A 22013-nucleotide genomic window follows, 5' to 3' on the forward strand; every position below is an offset into this window, starting at 1 on the left:
CCTGTGAGTAATATCCTAGCACCGTGAGAACAGAAGCCATTCTTCAGGCTGTACGCTCTGCACAGACGGATTATGCTCACAGCTGAATGTTTTCTGCTCTTTGTCGCCCTGTCACAGGTAAGTGGCACATTAGGGCAGATGTCTTTTGATGGCACTGTCACTGCATGGGGTCTTCAGAAAGCCAAATGTGTAGGTGTGTAGCCCCCTGCAGCAGTTCAGCTCTTACTGTAGGTGTCACAGTGCACCAAATCTTCTTGGGACAGTTTGGACATTCTTGGTACATTTAGGACATTCTTCTTGGGACATTTGGATATCATATTATATGATCATTGGGTCTCCATCACATGAAGTACTAATCCTTTCTGGTAAACCGTTCCCCTTTTAATACAATAATGTACGAGACAGCCCTCCCCATCACTTCCATAGCAGGCAAGGTTATCAGAAGAGTGCAACCTCCATGATCCCAGTGTATAATTCAGATTTCCTCTCAGGTAATGGTAGTCCACTCGCTGGCATTATTGGATTGCTATCAACATGTCTGATTTATAGGCAGTGTAAGGGGTAACCAGAATATTACCAGATAGTGCTGTGGGGGTACACTTAGAAATGTACAGAACAAGGCGGGGAGGGGGGGCCCAGAACCTTACAAGACAAGGCAGGGAGGTACATGCAGAATAGTACAAGACAGTGCAAAGGAGTACATCCAGAAGGGTTGAGGACAGTACAGGGGGTAAACCCAGAAGAATAAAAGACACTTCAGTGAGGTACAAATGAAAATGAGTGCCTAGGTTGATTTCCCCTGGAGGTAGACAAAAAGTGCTCCAAAGCTTACAGTGTCTTCTGCAGTGTCACGTACTCTTCTGGTTGTATCCCCCCTGCAGTGTCATGTACTCTTCTGGTTGTATCCCCCCTGCAGTGTCACATACTCTTCTGGTTGTATCCCCCCTGCAGTGTCACATACTCTTCTGGTTGTATCCCCCCTGCAGTGTCACGTTCTCTTCTGGTTGTATCCCCCCTGCAGTGTCACATACTCTTCTGGTTGTACCCCCCCTGCAGTGTCATGTACTCTTCTGGTTGTATCCCCTTTGCAGTGTCATGTACTCTTCTGGTTGTATCCCCCCTGCAGTGTCACATACTCTTCTGGTTGTATCCCCCTTGCAGTGTCATGTACTCTTCTGGTTGTATCCCCTTTGCAGTGTCATGTACTCTTCTGGTTGTATCCCCCCTGCAGTGTCACATACTCTTCTGGTTGTACCCCCCCTGCAGTGTCATGTACTCTTCTGGTTGTATCCCCTTTGCAGTGTCACATACTCTTCTGGTTGTATCCCCCCTGCAGTGTCACATACTCTTCTGGTTGTATCCCCCCTGCAGTGTCACGTACTCTTCTGGTTGTACCCCCCCTGCAGTGTCATGTACTCTTCTGGTTGTATCCCCTTTGCAGTGTCATGTACTCTTCTGGTTGTATCCCCCCTGCAGTGTCACATACTCTTCTGGTTGTATCCCCCTTGCAGTGCTTGCACTCTTCTGGTTGTACTCCTCTGCACTGTCTTTTATTATTCTGGGTGTACCTCCCTGCAGTATAGGAGTATAAGGTGAAGAGCTGGCAACTCGTTCTCTTGATAAAAGTACTTTATCCATAAAGGGTACAGTGTGCAAGTTATAGTAGCTTACGCGTTTCGGTAAAAAAAACGTATTCCTAACTATGGTTATCAATAAGGGTTTTTTACCGAAATGCGTAAGCTGCTGTAATTTGCACACTGTACCCTTTATGGATAAAGTACTTTTATCGAGAGAACGAGTTGGCGGCTCTTCACCCTATACTCCTATACTGCAGGGAGGTACATCTAGAATAGTACAAGACAGTGCAGAGGAGTAAACTCAGAAGAGTACATGACATTGCGGGGGGGGGGGGGGTACAACCAGAAGAGTACGTGACACTGCAGAAGAGTTCATCCAGATAAGTAAAAAACAGTGCAGAAAGGTACACCCAAAATAATCTTCTTACCACACATAGTTGCCCTTTAAATGCCTCCAAATCCTGTACGTTCTAAGTGTAGCATTCCAGAGCATATTTTCCAATGGCTGTGTATATATATCTAGGAAATTCGGTCACAGCTACAGAATTTTTTCTTCTCTTTAATCATTCAGTGTCTCATGATCTTCTGTTTCCAACAGATTTCAGCTCAGCTCTGCCCCAGCCAATGCACATGCTCCTGGGCCCCAACAAGATGTCCTCCAGGCATCCCACTTCTTCTGGATGGCTGCGGATGCTGTAAGATTTGTGCACGTCGACTTGGAGAACCATGTAACCAGAAATACCTATGTGATCAGACCCAGGAGCTTGTCTGTGATTATTCTACAAGCAACGATGGAGGAAGAAGTGGAACCTGCAACTGTAAGATACCTTAGAGGTCCCCTATCTGGAAAATCTCTTCATTCCATAACCATTACATTTATATAGCATATGATCTGCCCTAGGTCCATTCAATATACAACAAGCAAGCAAGATCATCTTCCAGTTTAATATCTCTCCTCTTTTATCCATTTTCAGGACCAGATAACGTGAATTGATCACTAGATGTCAATTCTAGAGGGATAATGATGTAACAATATGATGTTTCTCCAGATAATGATGGTGACAGCTGTGACATAGATGGGAAGGTGTATGAAGATGGCGAGACATTTCAGCCGAGCTGTAAACTCCAGTGTAAATGTGAGGATGGTGGGGTCACATGCGTCCCACTTTGCAGTGAAGATATCCAGCTTCCAACGCCAACATGTCCCTTCCCACGCCGAGTAACAGTTCCAGGACAATGCTGTCCACAGTGGAGATGTGATGGACACCCAAGCAGTCTGGAGACAGGTAACCAGACTGTCAGATATGGGAAAAGTCACCCTATATATATTCAGGCTTGTGGTGTCACTGACAACACACACAGGGCTACTGCTGTGGCAATTTTGGAAGTTTTTCATCAGTTTTTGATTTCACAGAACATCTGGGTTCACAGCCATCTGCCTGGAAACAGTTCTCAGGCTTCAAACTGAAACTGACTTAACTGCAGTCATGGTGGTTTGTTGATTCCCACAGCAATTTTGATTTTTTTTTTTTTCTCAGCTGGGTAATTATTGAAACTTTAACTGGCAGGTTGGTGTAGAATCCAAAAAAAAAGAAAACTAATTAAATAAAATTCCAAATTTGTCACATTTTCACATGTACAGTCAGTATTAGAGTTCTTTGTATAATCTAAGTTGTTTGCAATCAGCATTACCAGTAAAACATAATAAAACAGCTAATTCATGTTACTGACAAAGCTAATTATCTGCCTTATGATGCTATTATATTATATTTATATAAATTATTGCCCGTAAATCACTTTAAGTGATTCTAAAGGTAAATTTTTTTATTTTTTACCTGTTTTTGTAATAGCTCTGTACAGGGCAGCCTTCATCCTCCTCTTCCCAAGTCTCCTGTTGGAGCTCCTGGTCCCTCCCCCATGCTGAGTACCCCCAAATTAAGCCACTTGCTATGGTGGCACTCATGCATGCTCACTCCCAAGCCAGCTCTGTGTGTCCATTGACTAACCTCCCACTCCCCCCTTGCTGGTTGTGATTGGCTTCGACTTCTGTGTCTGAGTCAATGAGGACGGAGAGAGCTGCTGCTCTCATGCACATTGCTGGATTGAGATTGGGCTCTGGTAAGTATACGGGGGGCTGGAAGGGGGAACCACATGCAGAAGGTTTATTATCTTGATGCATAGAGTGCATATACGTAACTCTAAAGGCTTTTTGTTTTGTTTTTTTTAAAGAAAAAATACCAAATATGTCTATACTTACCTGCTGTGTGCAGTGGTTTTGCACAGAGCAGCCCGGATCCTCCTCTTCCCAGGTCCCCCGCCAGCACTCCTGGCCCCTCCCTCCTGTCGGCTGCCCCTATAGCAAGCAGCTTTCTATGGGGGCACCCTCTGCTCCGTGCGTCCATTCACACACAGAGCCAAGGGTTGGCCCTGCCCCCCTCTCTTCTCATCGGCTCACTGGCTGTGATTGACAACAGTGGAAGCCAATAGCTCCTGCTTCTGTCTCACCCAATGAGAAAAGTGAATCCCCAGGTAAGCTGAGACTCAATTGCACTTTGCTGGATCAAGAGGGGGCTTAGATGAGTATTAGGGGAGGCCGGGGGGCTGCTGCACATAGAAGATTTTTTTACTTTCATGCATAGAATGCATGAAGGTAAAAAACCTTGAGACTTTACAACCACTTTGAAGTAAAAAGCCTTCTGCCTTTACAACCACTTTACTTAACTTACTGCAAATGTATCAGAGGATTGCCCATCCTGCTTTGTTCAGATAGAGCTGCATGGAGTTTCAATCAGAGAGAGGCAGGCAGGATACAAACATCTTCTGTTGAGCTTTCTTGATTGAGAAAAGACAAACCTCACTTTATACATTCTCAATAATAAAAGCAAACATACTGGAAACCATTTTAGTTTTACTGAAATTTCTAAAACTACCACTGGAGTCCAGCCATAAGAATGGAAATTATGGGCTTTTGAATACTGACTGATCCCTTAACATTCATATTATTGTTTGGAATATAGAGCATAACATTTTAGAACGTGTAATAAATGTGGGGGCTTCTGCCAGCATAGCACCCTTCATTCATGCTACACATCAGAAGAAATTGATTAACGCATTACCTAGAATGGGGGTCATCGCAGAATATTTCTGATAATATGACAAATTTTTGTCTTGTTTTGGTACAGGAAGACTGGCACAGACAGCACCAATAAACTGTCCTGAATGGACCACAGAATGGGGAGCGTGTTCCGCTCTTTGTGGCATGGGTATCTCCTCACGTGTGACCAACCAGAACCCATATTGTAGACTGGAGAGCCAGCATCGCCTGTGCATGGTGCGACCCTGTGGAGTCCCATCAGCTGCCACTGTAAGTCTGAACTATATACAAAACCATGAGCCTCAACTGCCTGAACTGCAAACTCTATGTCATTTATACCATTATAGAAGCCCGTCCTCAGCTAAATATGACTTGCGTGTCATTTGACATGTCATATGTTTGAGTATAAAAGCCTAGCCTAGAGGACCTCAGCTACATATGGAGTTTAGTAGTAGAGTGGCTGGAGTTTAGTAGAAGGATGACTATAGATTAGAAGCAGGGTGACTGGAGGATAGTAGTAGAGTGGCTGGAGGTTAGTAGTAGGGTGACTTGAAGATAGAAGTAGAGAGGTTGGAGTTTAGTATTATGGTGACTGGAGGATAGTAGTAGAGCGGCTGGAGGTTAGTAGTAGGGTGACTTGAAGATAGTAGTAGAGAGGTTGGAGGTTAGTATTATGGTGACTGGAGGTTAGTAGAAGGATGACTGTAGATTAGAAGCAGGGTGACTGGAGGATAGTAGTAGAGTGGCTGGAGGTTAGTATTAGGGTGGCTGGAGGATAGTAGTAGAGAGGTTGGAGGTTAGTATTAAGGTGACTGGAGGATAGTAGTCGAGTGGCTGGAGGTTAGTAGTAGAGTAACTGGAGGATAGTAGAAGAGTGGCTGGAGGTTAGTAGTAGGGTGACTGGAGGTTAGTAGTAGGGTGACTGGAGGATAGTAGTAGATTGACTGGAAGATAGTAGTAGAGTGGCTGGAGGTTAGTATTTGGGTGACTAGAGGATAGTAGTAGAGTGGCTGGAGGTTAGTATTAGGGTGACTGGAGGTTAGTAGTAGGGGGACTGGCGGATAGTAGTAGAGTGGCTGGAGGTTAGCAGTAGAGTGACTGGAAGATAGTAGTAGAGTGGCTGGAGGTTAGTAGTAGAGTGACTGGAATATAGTAGTAAAGTGGTTGGAGTTTAGTTGTAGGGTGACTGGAGGATAGTAGTAGAGTGGCTGGAGGTTAGCAGTAGAGTGACTGGAAGATAGTAGTAGAGTGGCCGGAGTTTAGCAGTAGAGTGACTGGAGGATAGCAGTAGAGTGGCTGGAGGTTAGTATTACGGTGACTGGAGGATAGTAGTAGAGTGGCTGGAGGTTAGTAGTAGAGTGACTGGAATATAGTAGTAGAGTGGTTGGAGGTTAGTAGTAGAGGGACTGGAGGATAGTAGTAGAGTGGCTGGAGGTTAGTAGTAGGGGGACTGGAGGATAGTAGTAGAGTGGCTGGAGGTTAGTAGTAGAGTGACTGGAAGATAGTAGCAGAGTGGCTGGAGGTTAGTATTAGGGGGACTGGAGGATAGTAGTAGAGTGATTGGAGGTTAGCAGTAGGGTGACTGGAGGATAGTAGTAGAGCGGCTGAAGGTTAGCAGTAGGGTCAATGGAGGATAGTAGTAGAGATTGTGATATCATTATAGAGATTGAGAATTTAAAGTTGATTTCACAGGTTAAAGTTGTACATACAGAGGAAGAAAACGGCTAACAAAGATTTGTTTTTTTTTTTTTGCTTTTTAGGGGATCGCAGCCTGCAACCCAACCCTGGTGTCTCCTCATCCTATCAGGTGGGAGACTCAGGACTGCATCAGCATCAGGACTTTTTGGCCCACATTTTGTGGTTCCTGCGGCATTAGGCACTGTGTCCCCTATCAGACTGTAAATGAATTGGTTGCATTCCAGTGCACTGCAGGGCTGAGTATGAAACTGATGATGTTTATAGTGTCCTGTGTTTGTTAAGAGAAAATAAGAAAAATGAAGTGCACTATGGGCACACCAGTCAGGATCAACTGGCCATGTACACAGAAATGGAGCTCTGGAAATGTCCCACCAAGACCACCTGCTTGTGTATACAGATGTGGAGCCTCAAAAGGCCTCGTCAGGATTCCTTGTTAATGTACACAGACATGGATCTCCAGAAAGGCTCCAACATGATCACCTGCTCATATACACAGACATGGATCTCCGGAAAGGCCCCGTCAGGATCACCTGCTTATGGTCACATATATGGTGCTCTGGAAAGGCCTCGATAGAATCAACTACTCATGTACACAGACATGGAACTCAGGAAAGGGTCCACCAGGATCACCTGCCCATGTACAAAGAAACAGAACTCTGTAAAGGCCCCACCTGGATCACCTGCTCATATGCACAGACATAGAACTCTGGAAAGGCCCTGGCAGGATCATCTGCTCATGAGCACAGATATGGAGCTCAAGACAGGCCCCACCAGGATCACCTGATCATGCACCCAGACATGGAGCTTTAGAATGGGCCTGTCAAGATCAACTGTTTCTGTACATAGACATGGAATATATGGTGTAAAGTACGCAGTGTACTGGGGTGTATGGAGGGTAATGATGAATGTTATGGGGTGTATGGGGAATGTGCTAAGTGTATTAGTGTGTTTGGGAGGTATTTTGAGTGTTTCGGGTTGTATAGGTGATGTGGGGGTGCTTATTGTACTGGCGTGTATGGGTGGTGGGAGTTGAGTTCATCAGAGATTTTGGAACTAGTTCTGTTGAGGTGTGTAGAGGAGTGCTGAGTGTATGGGGGTGAGCTTTGGGGGGGGTGTTGGGGAGAGTACTTTCAATGTTAAGATGTATGGTGGGAGTGTTGGGTGTAGGCAGTAGTGCTAAGTGTATTGGGTGTATTGGGGTATATGATGGTGTGCTTTGTGGATTAGGCAGAATGGGGGTGTGCAATGTGTATTGTGGTGAACTGGGAATGTGCTGAGTATATTGGGGTTTAAGGGCGAGATCTACGTATATTGGGATCTATAGGGGATGTGCTGAGTGTATAGGATGTATGGGATAGTGCCTAAATCATTGTGGTTCTGTGTATATTGGGATGTATGGAGAAGTGCTGTGTATCATAGGATGTATGGGAATGTGCTAAGAGTTTTGGGGTGAATGGGCATGTGCTTAGTGTATTGGGTGTATGGGGTAGTGCTGAGAGTATTGTGGTATATGGGAGAAGTTTGAGTGTGTTTGGGTGGAATGCTGTTTGTTTTAGGATTTATGGGGGATGTGCTGAGTTTATTGGGATGTATCAGTATTTGCTGAATATATTGGAGTGAATAGAGATTTGCTGAGTGTGTATCATTGTGTATAGGTGGAATGCTGTGTGTATCAGGGGGTATGGAGGAAATCCTATGTGTATTTGGGTGCATGTAGGACTGCTGAGTGTATCAGGTTGTATGGGGGCAGTGCTGTGTGTACTGGGATGGTTGGGGGGGGGGGGGGGGTACTGTGTGCATCTTGAGTATATGTGATATGTGCTGGTGTATCAAGGAGAGTGCTGAGTGTACTGGGGTGTATGGGGGATTGCTGAAAATACTAGGGTGGATTAGAAATGTGCTGAGTATATTGGGGTGAATCATTATTTTGCTGAGTGTACCGGGGTGTAAGAGGGAACTGCTAAGTGTCCTGTGGTGCATGGGGGAGTGCCGAGTGCAATGGGGGGATATGCCAGGTGTGCTGCATGTATCAGGGTGTATGAAAGATGGGGGAGTGCTGAGTGTGTTTGGGGGAGGGGTTTGCTGAGTATATTGGTTAGTATAAGATGGAGTGCTGATTGCATTAGGGTGTATGGGGGATGTGTTGAGTGCATTGGGGTGTATGAGGGAATGCTGTGTGTAATTAGGTTTTTGAATGTGTACTGAGTATATTGGGGTGCATTGGTGGACTGCTGTGTATATTAGGGTGTATGGGGGATGTGCTGAGTATATTGGGATGTATAGAGGGAGTGCTGAGTGTAATGGAGCGTATAGACGCAGTGCTGTGTGTATGAGGGTGTATGGGGAATGTGCTGAGTGTATTGGGGTACACAGAAAGGAATGCTGTGTAAGGGGGTATAAGAACATTGACTCTCTTGTCCTATAGAGATGCTCAAACCCAGACTGGGACAAATAAATAGGCCCGGGCATTTTAGACTGAACAGCCTATTTTTTTTAAAAAACAAACTACAATTAATAAGATAAGGGATCAGGTAGTCTTCTCTTCTATATAAGAAGCCAAGGGATCTAGTAAACATCTTGTATATAAGTGATAATCTATTTTATAAATAGGTCCAGGGGGGTGAGTAATCAGCCTAGTCATAGGGGTGATCTGTAACAAGTACTCATGCTCAGAAGTCAGGGGAAGGAGTAGTGAAGTACCATTGGCTTGTGGATTCTCTTCTTCTTGATGCTCTCCACAGTAAAGACATGTTCCCCGGCAACCAGGAGCTCCATGCCTGCTGTACTTGGACGGTGGTAGGAAGGCTGGGCTCCCCAGGGTGACAATGTCCATGTATCTGGACCAGCTCCATCGTCACTCCTGCTCTTCTGGCTTTGCAGCTGTCCCCGTACAACTGCGGCTGGCTACAATTGGGCCTCGCTTAGCAGGGCCCCCCAAAGTTGAAAGATGATGGGGGAAGGGAGAGGAGTGAAGCCATGGTTGGAGAAGATCTACATTGGATTGGATTTTGTTATGACATGTGGCCTGGTGTGCCCTACAGCCAGTCCAGAATTTCAACCATTGCAGAAATTTTCAGCTTAAATTTTACCCATGGCTTCATTTTGTGTAACACTGGCTTTCCCTCCCAGTCACACAGGAAACATTACTCCGCTGAACATTCAATGACTCGTATCACCCCATCCTGTACCAGAAACAGACACCATGTCTTCCATCTTCAGCTACCTCTACTACATAGATTCACAGCAATTCGTACTAACATGCCATTCAAGCACGAAGACTCCCACCAATCTCCGTGAACCCTTTTTTGTTAAAAGTGGAAAATCCCTTCAACAATTATAGCCATAAAATATTTACAAGCACACCTCATGCAGAGTCACTGACTTCCTGGGATGTGTGTAATTGAAATCCCAAGAAGGTTAAAGGTTGAGTACATTTATAATGTTGTTTATTGTATGATATGATCGGTCTTATCACACAGAACAACGTGCAAGTGAGGACAGAGGAACAGAAACAATAATAACATCTACGCGGAAGACATTACATCCTGGATTCAATTATATCAGCTCTACAATATAATCTGATGAAGGACGGCTAACCATCATCAACGTAGACCATGGCCCAGTGTGGTAGGGCTCCCAGGAGCAGATCAAGCTGCAGGTTGTAAGGAAAGCATTGTTCTGTATTATGGAAGGTTCCAGACTATTGCCTTCCCTTGCCTGTCAGAACAATACAGCCAGGTTATCTTTTTTCCTATGTACTTACAGTCAGGTCCATAAATATTGGGACATCAACACAATTCTAACATTTTTGGCTCTATACACCACCACAATGGATTTGAAATGAAACGAACAAGATGTGCTTTAACTGCAGACTGTCAGGTTTAATGTGAGGGTATTTACATCCAAATCAGGTGAACAGTGTAATAATTACAACAGTTTGAATATTTGCCTCCCACTTGTTAAGGAACCAAAAGTAATGGGACACAATTATAATCATAAATCAAACTTTCACTTTTTAATACTTGTTTGCAAATCCTTTGCAGTCAATTACGGCCTGAAGTCTGGAACGCATAGACATCACCAGACGCTGGGTTTCATCCCTGGTGATGCTCTGCCAGGCCTCTACTGCAACTGTCTTCAGTTCCTGCTTGTTCTTGGGGCATTTTCCCTTCAGTTTTGTCTTCAGCAAGTGAAATGCATGCTCAATCGGATTCAGGTCGGGTGATTGACTTGGCCATTGCATAACATTCTACTTCTTTCCCTTAAAAAACTCTTTGGTTGCTTTTGCAGTATGCTTTGGGTCATTGTCCATCTGCACTGTGAAGCGGCGTCCAATGAGTTCTGAAGCATTTGGCTGAATATGAGCAGATAATATTGCCCAGAAACACCTCAGAATTCACCCTGCTGCTTTTGTCAGCAGTCACATCATCAATAAATACAAGAGAACCAGTTCCATTGGCAGCCATACATGCCCACGCCATGACACTACCACCACCATGCTTCACTGATGAGGTGGTATGCTTAGGATCATGAGCAGTTCCTTTCCTTCTCCATACTCTTCTCTTCCCATCACTCTGGTACAAGTTGATCTTGGTCTCATCTGTCCATACGATGTTGTTCCAGAACTGTGAAGGCTTTTTTTGATGTCGTTTGGCAAACTCTAATCTGGCCTTCCTGTTTTTGAGGCTCACCAATGGTTTACATCTTGTGGTGAACCCTCTGTATTCGCTCTGGTGAAGTCTTCTCTTGATTGTTGACGTTGACACACATACACCTACCTCCTGGAGAGTGTTCTTGATCTGGCCAACTGTTGTGAAGGGTGTTTTCTTCACCAGGGAAATAATTCTTCAGTCATCCACCACAGTTGTTTTCCGTGGTCTTCCGGGTCTTTTGGTGTTGCTGATCTCTCCGGTGCGTTCCTTCTTTTTAAGAATGTTCCAAACTGTTGTTTTGGCCACGCCTAATGTTTTTGCTATCTCTCTGATGGGTTTGTTTTGTTTTTTCAGCCTAACGATGGCTTGCTTCACTGATAGTGACAGCTCTTTGGATCTCATCTTGAGAGTTGACAGCAACAGATTCCAAATGCAAATAGCACACTTGAAATGAACTCTGGACCTTTTATCTGCTCATTGTAATTGGGATAATGAGGGAATAACACACACCTGGCCATGGAACAGCTGAGAAGCCAATTGTCCCATTACTTTTGGTCCCTTAACAAGTGGGAGGCACATATGCAAACTGTTGTAATTCCTACACCGTTCACCTGATTTGGATGTAAATACCCTCAAATTAAAGCTGACAGTTAAAGCACATCTTGTTCGTTTCATTTCAAATGCATTGTGGTGGTGTATAGAGCCAAAAATGTTAGAATTGTGTTGATGTCCCAATATTTATGGACCTGACTGTACATATTACCCTCTCTATGTCTGTACACATAGACCTGAACCTCAAGTAGTGTGGGTTAACAGCGTGCCATACTCTTCTAGTTGTCCAGGGCAGGTGTTTGGATTAGCCAACAGACTGGGATAGAAAGGGGCAGCACAAGGAAGTTGGCATTTGTGGGTAGGAAGTTCAATGCCAGCCCAAAGCTAATTCCAAGTAATTACAGTTGTGTCCAAAATTATTCAACCCCCACTGAAATTGAGTGTTTTGGCCAGTTTGACATTGCTTTTGATCATTCAGTCATCTTGCTTACATTTACATTAAAGAGGCACTTGTAGGTCAGACAAATATAACATAACAGTTATAATGAAATAACCACAAATGTCTTTTCTGTGCTCACAGCATTATCAGTTTTATTCAACCCCCAAGTGACATTCAATCTTAGTACTTAGTACAGCATCCTTTTACAGTTATAACAGCTTTTAAACGTGAAGCATAGCTTGACACAAGTGTCTTGCAGCGATCTACGGGTATCTTCGCCCATTCTTCATGGGCAAAGGCCTCCAGTTCAGTCACATTCTTAGGCTTGCGCACTGCAACTGCTTTCTTTAAGTCCCACCAGAGGTTCTCAATCGGATTTAAGTCTGGTGACTGCGATGGCCACTCCAAAATGTTCCAGCCTTTCCTCTGCAACCATGCTCTAGTGGACTTGGAGGTATGCTTGGGATCATTGTCCTGTTGAAAGGTCCAACGTCTCCCAAGCCTCAGGTGTGTGACGGACTGCATCACGTTTCCATCCAATATCTCCTGGTACTGAAGAGAATTCATGGTACCTTGCACACGCTGAAGCTTCCCTGTACCTGCAGAAGCAAAACAGCCCCAAAGCATGATTGACCCTCCACCATGCTTCACAGTAGGCAAGGTGTTCTTTTCATCATAGGCCTTGTTCTTCCTCCTCCAAACATAGCGTTGATCCATGGGCCCAAACAGTTCTAATTTTGTTTCATCAGTCCACAGAACACTATCCCACAACTTTTGTGGTTTGTCCACATGGCTTTTGGCATACTGCAGTCGACTCTTCTTATTCTTTGGAGACAGCAAGGGGGTACGCCTGGGAGTTCTGGCACGGAGGCCTTCATTACGCAGTGTGCGTCTTATTGTCTGGGCTGAAACTTCTGTACCCACATCTGACAAATCTTTTCTCAGTTCCTCAGCAGTCACACGGGGACTTCTCTCCACTCTACGCTTCAGGTAGCGCACAGCAGTCGAAGTCAGCATCTTCTTTCTGCCACGACCAGGTAGCGTTTCAACAGTGCCCTTTGCCTTGAATTTGCGAATGATGCTTCCTAAGGTGTCTCTTGGTATGTTTAACATCTTTGCAATCTTCTTATAGCCATTGCCCTTCCTGTGAAGAGAAATCACCTCTTCTCTTGTCTTCCTGGACCATTCTCTTGCCTTCACCATGTTTGTAACCACACCAGTAAATGTCTAGAAGGAGCTGAGTATCACAGTCATTTTAAAGCTGCCTAATTGGTGCTTATTATGCTTGATTGCTGCTCGGTGACATCCACAGGTGTTTTCAATACCTGATGGAAAGCACCTGTATGAACCTCTGTTCTTCAGAGTGGTAGTCTTTAAGGGGTTGAATAATTGTGGCAATGAAGAAACCACATAAGAACCATTTACTACTGTATTACATAAACAATTGATGTCATTTTAGTTGCATTTGGGTAGTTACAACGTCCTTGTAGGATTTGATTCTGAATACAATTCCAAATGTACACTATAGTCCCTAAACCCCTTTACAGCATTGGGGGTTGAATAATTTTGGACACAACTGTAGGTAAATGTAATCCCTAACTGGATGATATTTCATTTGCTAAGTGCACCGTGTATCATAATGAACTAATCTTTTTATTAAAATCTTGTTTTCATCTTTTTCCTCTTTTGTTACATATCATTGCTTCTCTTCTCCTGTGATTTCTTTGCATCCACTCCTTCTCTACATGTACTTTGGTGATGGCTGCATGTCATTTCTCAGGGTGGGTTTCCTGATGGTGCCAATGGTGGACCATGTCTGTGTAACGTTTGTTGAAATGGCCACTTGTACTCTCCACCAAAAGCTGAGTAACAACATGACGACGTAGGAGAACAATGAGGAGTCACGTACATTATGTTGTCACTCTGCAACAGGAAATGTTTGAACAAAGACCTTCATGATAGGATCACCAAGAATTTTTTAATACAAGCTTCATATTTTAAAAAATGTTAAAAATGAGTTTTGAACAAAATTATATAACCAATAAATTCTCACATTCTGAGTAAAGATCTCAGCAACTCGTCAAGTGTGACCATCTATTCATACTGCAGCCAATGGAGAGAATTGTGTCCCAGCCAATAGTAAGCTCTCACCTGATTGGTTGTCTATTTTTCAAAAGTCTTCCTTTCACTTTCTAACACTGCCTTTCTCAGCCCTTTTTTAACATAGAGGAACCCACGAAAAAAACTTTCTGTTCTCAAGGAACCCCTTCTAATAATTATTGTGTCTACAGCTCATGGTACTGTACATTAGTGGGAAGGTCAAAGGGAAAAATGATCCTTACATTTGTGGTCATTGGGAAAAACCCCCCTTCTTAGCTAAAAAGATAATTGCTGTCAGTGAGTACTTATCTGAGAAGTAGATATTGCTCAAGAAGCAGCTAGCAACCTCTGCAGGAACCCCAGGGTTTACTGGGCCCTGGTTGAGAAAGGCTGCTCTAGCATAATAAACACAAACTTGGAACACAAATGAATGGTAATATACTACAAATAGGCAAGTGGTTAACATATATTTTACATATATTTGTAAATGCATTCCAAAAATGTAGATTTGTATTTTTAAAGACATACAGTATATTTGAAATGTATTTTAAAAAATATTTTTCATATATATTTTGTAATAAAAACATGCAGTATATACTGTATATATATATATATAAATATATTTAGAAATATATTGAATACGGCCAAAACTGTAGTATTTCAAATATATGGCAATATATTTGAGAATAATATTTTTACTATATATTTCAAATATATTTTTCTTCCATGTGGGTTTCGGGGGTGACGCTACATTTTTTTTTTTTTACAACAGGCCCAAAAACAGCACTTGGGTCGCCTATAGAAGGCATCACACCAGCGTCAGCTGATTGGCGGAAACATACGTGATTGTTATTTCCCTGTCGGCATCTGACATTGCCCATACACACAAGACTTGGCAAGGCACAGCAATGTCTCCTGCAGTTTACACTGGGTGTGTTGCCCTATGTGCACCAGATAATGATTAACATACAGCAAATGTGGAAATGAATCATCCGCCATAAACGCTTTCCTGCCCTGCCGACTAATATATCACAGCCTTGTGTCGGGTAGATAGTAACAAGAGTTCAAAAAATACGAAATCTGAAATCTGAAATCTGGCTCTGTACTTCCCCCAAAATATGTTCTTTGATCTTTTGGTGTAGAAAGAGAAAAGATTCATTGTACACGAGTCTTCATGCACACGGGACATTTTTACAGCGGCTGTTTTTGGCTTTTGGCATTTTTTTCTACAGCCAGTAAACTCACCAGCATGTTATCCTATGTGCCCATACACACATAGACTTTAACCCCTTGCCCTCCAGAGGATTTACCCCCCCTTCCAGGCCATTTTTTGTGATACGGCACTGCGTTATTTTAACTGACAATTGCGCAGTCATGCAATGCTGCACCCAAATTAAATTTCCGTTCCTATTTTTCACACAAATTGAGCTTTCTTTCTGTGGTGTTTGATCACCTGTGCGTTTTTTATATTTGGAATATAAACAAAAAAAGACCAACAATTTTGAGAAAAAAACAATATTTTGGAATTTTTTCTATTAAACATGTCCAGTAAAAAAATGTAAAAAATCAAATTTCGTCATAAATTTAGGCCAAAATGTATTCTGCTCCATGTGTTTGCTAAAAAAAAATCCTAATATGTGTAAATGAATTGGTTTACGTGAAAGTTATAGCGTTTAAAAATGGTGTTACAGATACTGGGATTTTTTTTTTACTAGTAATGGCGATGATCAGCGACTTATAGCGAGCCTGCAGCAGGCATTCTGACACTGGGGGGGACTGACTTGGTGTCATTGACATTCCCAGTGACACCAATACAGTGATCAGTGCTAATAAAAAGCACTGAAACTGTACTAATGGCACTGGGCAGGAAGGAGTTAACATGTTGGGGCGATCAAAGGGTCAACTGTGTGCTGTTTTACTATGGGGCTGTGTGCTGTGCTTTCCGCTGTAAGCACACTGCTTTGTGCAGTGTGTAGGAGCTAACAGGGGAGAGAACTGTATTGTACAGTTCTTTCCTCCCCGTCGGTATTACTCGGAGATCACCGGGTGCCAGCAATTACTCACTGGCCGCTGGCGAGTACTCACTGGCCAGGACCCGGTGCCTGACAGAGGCCGCGAATGGTGGCGCAGGTAGGGCGCACAGAGATGCAAAAGCACGTGTATATATACGTGATTTTGCGCACCCCTGCCGCTCTGTAGCAGTGTTTTTGCTATAGGGCAGAGGTAAGCAGTTAATCAGCGTTTTTGGCAGGGGCGTTTTTTGCCTGGAAAAAAAAACAGTGGGTTTCTAGAGGAGTTTTTTTTTAGCTGTACAAACGCTCTAACAATAAAAAATGTGACAAAATGTGGCAAATTGGCGTTTTTGGATGTTTTTTTGAGCAAAAAAAAATGTTTTGTGTAAAATAAAATGCGAACACAGCAAAATACTAATGCAAAAATGCTAAAGAAATGCTGAAAAACTTTACACAAGTTATTAAAACGCCCAGTGTGCATGGAGCCTGAGAGCATGGACTTGCTATGATTTTTATTACAGACTATTAGGATATAGAGAATTATTCGTGTTCCACCTGAAATAGTCACCTCCGTGCCCTGGAGAGCTCATAACGAGAACCTGCACTCCCCAGCATGCTCTGAAAGGTGGTTTTATGAGTTTCTGGGCATTTGGGTGTTTCTTTTCCACAGCAAAAAGTTTCCTGTTCATCATTTCCTCCCCAAAGATCTCATTGCTGTGGTTTGAGAGGTGAGAAAGGTAGAAAAAAGAACATGACAGAGTGACGCAAGAAAAAATGGGTTACTGGTTGTGTAATCATCATGTGATATCTGTACAAGGTTGTTTTTTTTTCTTGTTATAATCCTGCTGGTGTATATCTTTTTATGGAGATATATATATTTTTTGTATGTAGCTTTGATACATTACTGGAGGTGGTGAGCTGGATGTTGATAGAGCCATCCTGGGGGCATCTGGGTCAAGGGCGGGTATTAATATTATTATTATACAGTATTTATAAAGCGCCAATAGTTCGCTCAGCGCTGTACATTACAAAGGGGGACAGAACATGTGACAGAACAATACCAATACAATGCAAAACATGAGGGGATCGAGGGCCCTGCTCTTTCGAGCTTACAATCTAGGAGGGAGGGGATGGTGGCACAGGGGAGATAGCTGTGGGGCATGGAGTGGTAGGAAGAGTGGAGGAGGTCGGCAAGTTAGCAGGGGGTGGGGTAGGCTTCCCTGAAGAGATGGGTTTTCAGGGTGTGCCTAAAGGAGAGGAGAGTAGGTGATAATCTGATGGGTTGGGGCAGGGAGTTCCAGAGGATGGGTGACACCCTGGAGAAGTCCTGGAGGCGGGCATGGGAGGAGGAGACCAGGGAACTAGAGAGAAGGAGGTCTTGTGAGGAGCGGAGTGTGCGTGCTGGGTGGTACTTGGATATTAGATCAGTGATGTAGTTCGGGGCAGTATGGTGGACAGCTTTGTACGTCAGTGTTAGGATTTTGAATTTGATCCGTTGCGCAATCGGAAGCCAGTGGAGGGATTGGCAGAGGGGGGTGGCGGAGATGGAGCCGTTGGAAAGGTGAATGAGTCTGGCAGCCGTATTCAGGATGGACTGAAGCGGGGATAGCCAGCGGCGAGGCAGGCCAGTGAGGAGGGAGTTGCAGTAGTCGAGTCGTGATATGATGAGGGAGTGGATGAGCTGTTTAGTGGTTTCTGGGGTTAGGAACGGGCGGATTTTGGCGATGTTGCGGAGGTGGAGTCTGCACGAGTTTGTTAAAGATTGGACTTGGGGCTGGAAGGATAGGTTGGAGTCCAGAATGACACCAAGTACTCTGGGTAAAAGGGAAGTGGGAAAAAAAGAAATCTACCAGCAGACTGGCGAAAGATTGCAAAAACACAAGTACTGATTGCTCATTTGTTGCCCATATAGTGTCATAGCAGGGGTGGACTGACCATTTGGAAACTCGGGCACTTCCCAAGGGCCCAGTGTCAGTAGGGGGCCCCATGAGATGCCCCTGGTACCTTTTTCATAGGCTTTTTTGAGTTGGGCAAGGACACAGGGGCCCCATGATCCCCTATTGCCTGGGGGCCCCATGAGTTGTCAGTCTGTCATAGTTGACATTTGTGGCCTCCATATTGTAATCATTGCCCATTTGCAGCTATGGCTCCCCCATCACACCCTGTATACACCCATCACACCCCATAATACACTGTATACACCCCTTATTTTTTTGTATTTATTTATTACATGTACTAATATAGCACCATCAATTTACGCAGCGCTTTACATATATATTGTACATTCACATCAGTCCCTAACCCTCAAGGGGCGTACAATCTAAGGTCCCTAACTCACATTCATACATACACATACTAGGGCCAATTTAGACAGGAGCCAATTAGCCTACCAGCATGTCTTTGGAGTGTGGGAGAAAACTGGAGTACCTGGAGGAAACCCACACAGGCACAGGGAGAACATGCAAACTCCAGGCAGGTGGTGCCATGGTTGGGATTTGAACTGGCGACCCTAGTGCTGCCAGGCAGAAGTGCTAACCACTTAGTCACTGTGCCGCCCCACACCACCCCTTCTTCATTGTCACCTCCCTTTACACCTTAGTTGCCACTGTCACCATGCAACCTCTCTCACTCTCATGGCATGCACACGATTTTTGTATAGCCTAGGGCAACTAAATACATCATTGCGCACATCATAACCTGTTTGTTGCTTGCATACTGCTACTGCAACTTGTGCTTTTTTGTTGCCTGCGTATTGTAACTATTGCCCTTTTGTCACCCACATATTGTTTATAGGGTCCGGCCCTGTGTATTGTGAAGAGATCATTGTTTGTTCAGAAGACATGCTACCTTAACTAAACCAGCTGCAGGCCTCTCACTATAATACATTTCGCTGTGTGAACCTCCTATTTTATAATCCTCTATTGTCCGGAGAATTTTCAAATACAATCAACCTGCTCATCCTTGCCAGCAATAGGGGCAGGGACTACTTTTCAGGGGACAGACTGGGCTCCAGTTATTGTCAATGCTGCATTTTGTAGCGATTGCCCAATTGTTGCCCACACATTGTCATGAGTGACTTTTTTTACCTGCATGTTGCAACCATTGCCATTTATTGCCTGTATATTGTAACTTTTGTGCATTTTGTACAAACTAATGTAACTAGTGCTTGTTTGTTGTTGCCGTATTGTAACTATTGCTTATTTGTTGCCTGCGTATTGTAACTAGTGCTTGTTTTGTTGCCAGTAGTATTATACAGGATTTATATATCACCAATGGTTTGCTGAGTGCTTTACAAAATGGAGGGAAATTGCATAGTTACAATACAAGTGAAATAGAAACAAAAATCTTCACTTACTAATTTCTAGCTGCTTGCACTTAAAAAAAATCACTTATAATAATATGATAAATGCGCTGCGCTTAGTAGGTTAGTGATATGTGATGAAACTCAAAACATTACAGTAGTAAATCAGGCACATATTAGTGTGTCTCTGATAACGTTGGTAATGACGAAACATGTCGGGCGGAGCTTGGTGTTTTAAGGGAGAAATATTGCTGTAACTGTGTGGAGTGATCTGCGCATTGAATGAGTATCATCCATTGCAATAACCACAGGAGTTGCACCACAAAGGATTGTATAAGTGATTGTTCTGCTTTTTAAATGTGAGATTTGTTCCATTTATTTTATTAAATAAAATGTATGAGGAGAGCACTCTGGATGTTTCTGTTTTACCTTTTGAGCTGATACTGTATGTGGAAATAATTCCTTTGGGCTGGACTGGCTGTTTGACATATATTAGTGGTGCACTGAAATGAAAAATCTGGTGCCAAAACCGAAAATTCAAAATGCACTTGGCCGAAAACCAAAACCGAAATGCGCAGTTTTTAAAAATGAATATATATTTTTTGTAAAATAATACACCGATTAACCACTTCCAGACCGGACACTTTTACCCCCTTCCTGACCAGGCCAATTTTCAGCTTTCAGCGCTATCACACTTTGAATGACAATTGCGCGGTCATGCAACACTGTACCCAAATTAATTTTTTACCATTTTTTTGAGACAGATAAAGCTTTATTTTGGTGGTATTTATTCACCGCTGGAATTTTTCTTTTTTTTGCTATGTAAATGAAAAAGTCCAAACATTTTGAAAAAAAGTGTTTTTTTTAATAAAATTTTGCAAATAAATAATATTTCATCATAAATCTTTGCCAAAATGTATTCCGTTATCTTTTTAGTAAAAAAAAAAAATCCAAATTAGTTTATAACCAAAAATTATAATTTTTTTTACATTTTTATTTAATTTTTTTATATATATATATTTTTTTTTACATACTGTCACCCTAGCAGTACAGTGTCACCATGGTGACACTCTACTACTTGTGGGGGGTGAGGAAGATTTTTTTTTTACACTGATTGCTTTTACACCCATATAGGATGTAAAAGCAATCATTTCTCTTTCTCTCTGTGTGCATTCTTGCACTCATTGAGAAGTACTGAGTGAGCTGTGATTGGTCACAGCTTGTCACATGGTACAAGGCTGTTGTGAATAGCCTTGTACCATGTGACCTCTGTGATCATTCACAGATTTCAAATGTAGTAAGCAATGATGTCACAAGTGACATCTTGCTTTCTACTTTGCATGTGATCACTGATTGGCCAATCAGTGATCACATGATCGGGACCTCGTACAGAGGTCCCGTCCGACGATCGGTGTTTCACTGTGTCCGGAGGACACAGCGGGCACTGGATCGCTGTGCTGCGCGCTCCAAGGGAGTGCGCACAAGCAGGGTGCGGGGAGGCCATTTATGAACGGCCACCCGACCCTGCACTGCCACCGTCTGGCCGTTTATATGCAATGGCCGGTCGGGAAGTGGTTAAAAAAAAAACAAAAAAACAATATATACCACAATTTTTTTGTAAAATACGAAAGAGGATGTTACAGCGAGTAAATAGATACCCAACATGTCACGCTTTAAAATTGCACACGCTCATGAAATGGCGTGAAACTGCGGTACTTAAAAATCTCCATGGGTGATGCTTTAAAAATTTCTTCAAGTTAGCAGTGTAAAGTTACAGAGGAGGTCTAGTGTGAGAATTATTGCTCTTGCTCCAACGTTTGTGGTGATACCTCACGTGTGTGGTTTTAAAACCGTTTACATATGTGGGCATGGCCTACGTATGCGTTCACCACTATGTGCAAACACGGGGGGAGGGCGGGGGCACTTTAAACTTTTTTTTATTTATTTAATGTTTTATTTTGGCACTGTCCCTTTAAAAAGATGGCAGACGCCATTTTTTTGTTTTCTGTTATTTTGAAAGTGTAAATGATGGAAATAAAATCTAACTTTTGACATATTATAAGAATGTCTAATCTGTAATTTGATGCCTTTTGGAGATTTTTCCATCTTTCCTTGGCTTCTTTATTCACATTAATACAAATTTTTAGCTGGAGTGCCCAAACTTTCGATCCCCACTGTATATATATATTTTTTGGACACTTTATTATTAATTAATTATTATTAATATTTTTCAAAAAAAACATTTATTTTTTTATTTTTATATTTTTTGTTTGTGTTGTTATACAGTATATATATATTTTATTATTATTTCATTATTCACTTGATTTATTGATTTGATATTTTTTTGTGTGGGGTTTTGATTTGCGCTGTTTATATCATTTTCTATCATTAGGATTTGGGCCTGTGTATTGTGAAGTGATCACTGTTTGTTAAAAAAAATAAAATCAGCGGTAAGCCTACCAGTATGACGCGTTTCGCTTTGTAAACATCTTATTTTATAATCCCCACGATTATTGGTAGAATTTTCAAATGGAATGCGCTTCACGGTCACCTGGGCAAACTTCTCATCTGTGAAGCTCCATCCAAAT

General features: G+C 42.9%; 1 protein-coding gene across 1 annotated transcript; it reads left to right on the top strand.

The window, feature by feature from the left end:
• CCN5 (cellular communication network factor 5) lies at positions 1-8143 on the top strand. The gene is made up of 5 exons (XM_089657534.1): positions 1-117; positions 2176-2395; positions 2627-2863; positions 4760-4941; positions 6432-8143. Exons 1-5 carry the CDS (start codon positions 73-75, stop codon positions 6648-6650), a joined length of 903 nt encoding a protein of 300 aa, XP_089513660.1. The 5' UTR covers positions 1-72; the 3' UTR covers positions 6651-8143.
• Positions 8144-22013: the final 13870 nt, after the last annotated feature.

Source organism: Staurois parvus, unplaced genomic scaffold (genome assembly GCF_062004578.1).
Source record: "Staurois parvus isolate SC_StPar_1 unplaced genomic scaffold, SC_StPar_1.0 ptg001008l, whole genome shotgun sequence".
Taxonomy (NCBI): domain Eukaryota; kingdom Metazoa; phylum Chordata; class Amphibia; order Anura; family Ranidae; genus Staurois; species Staurois parvus.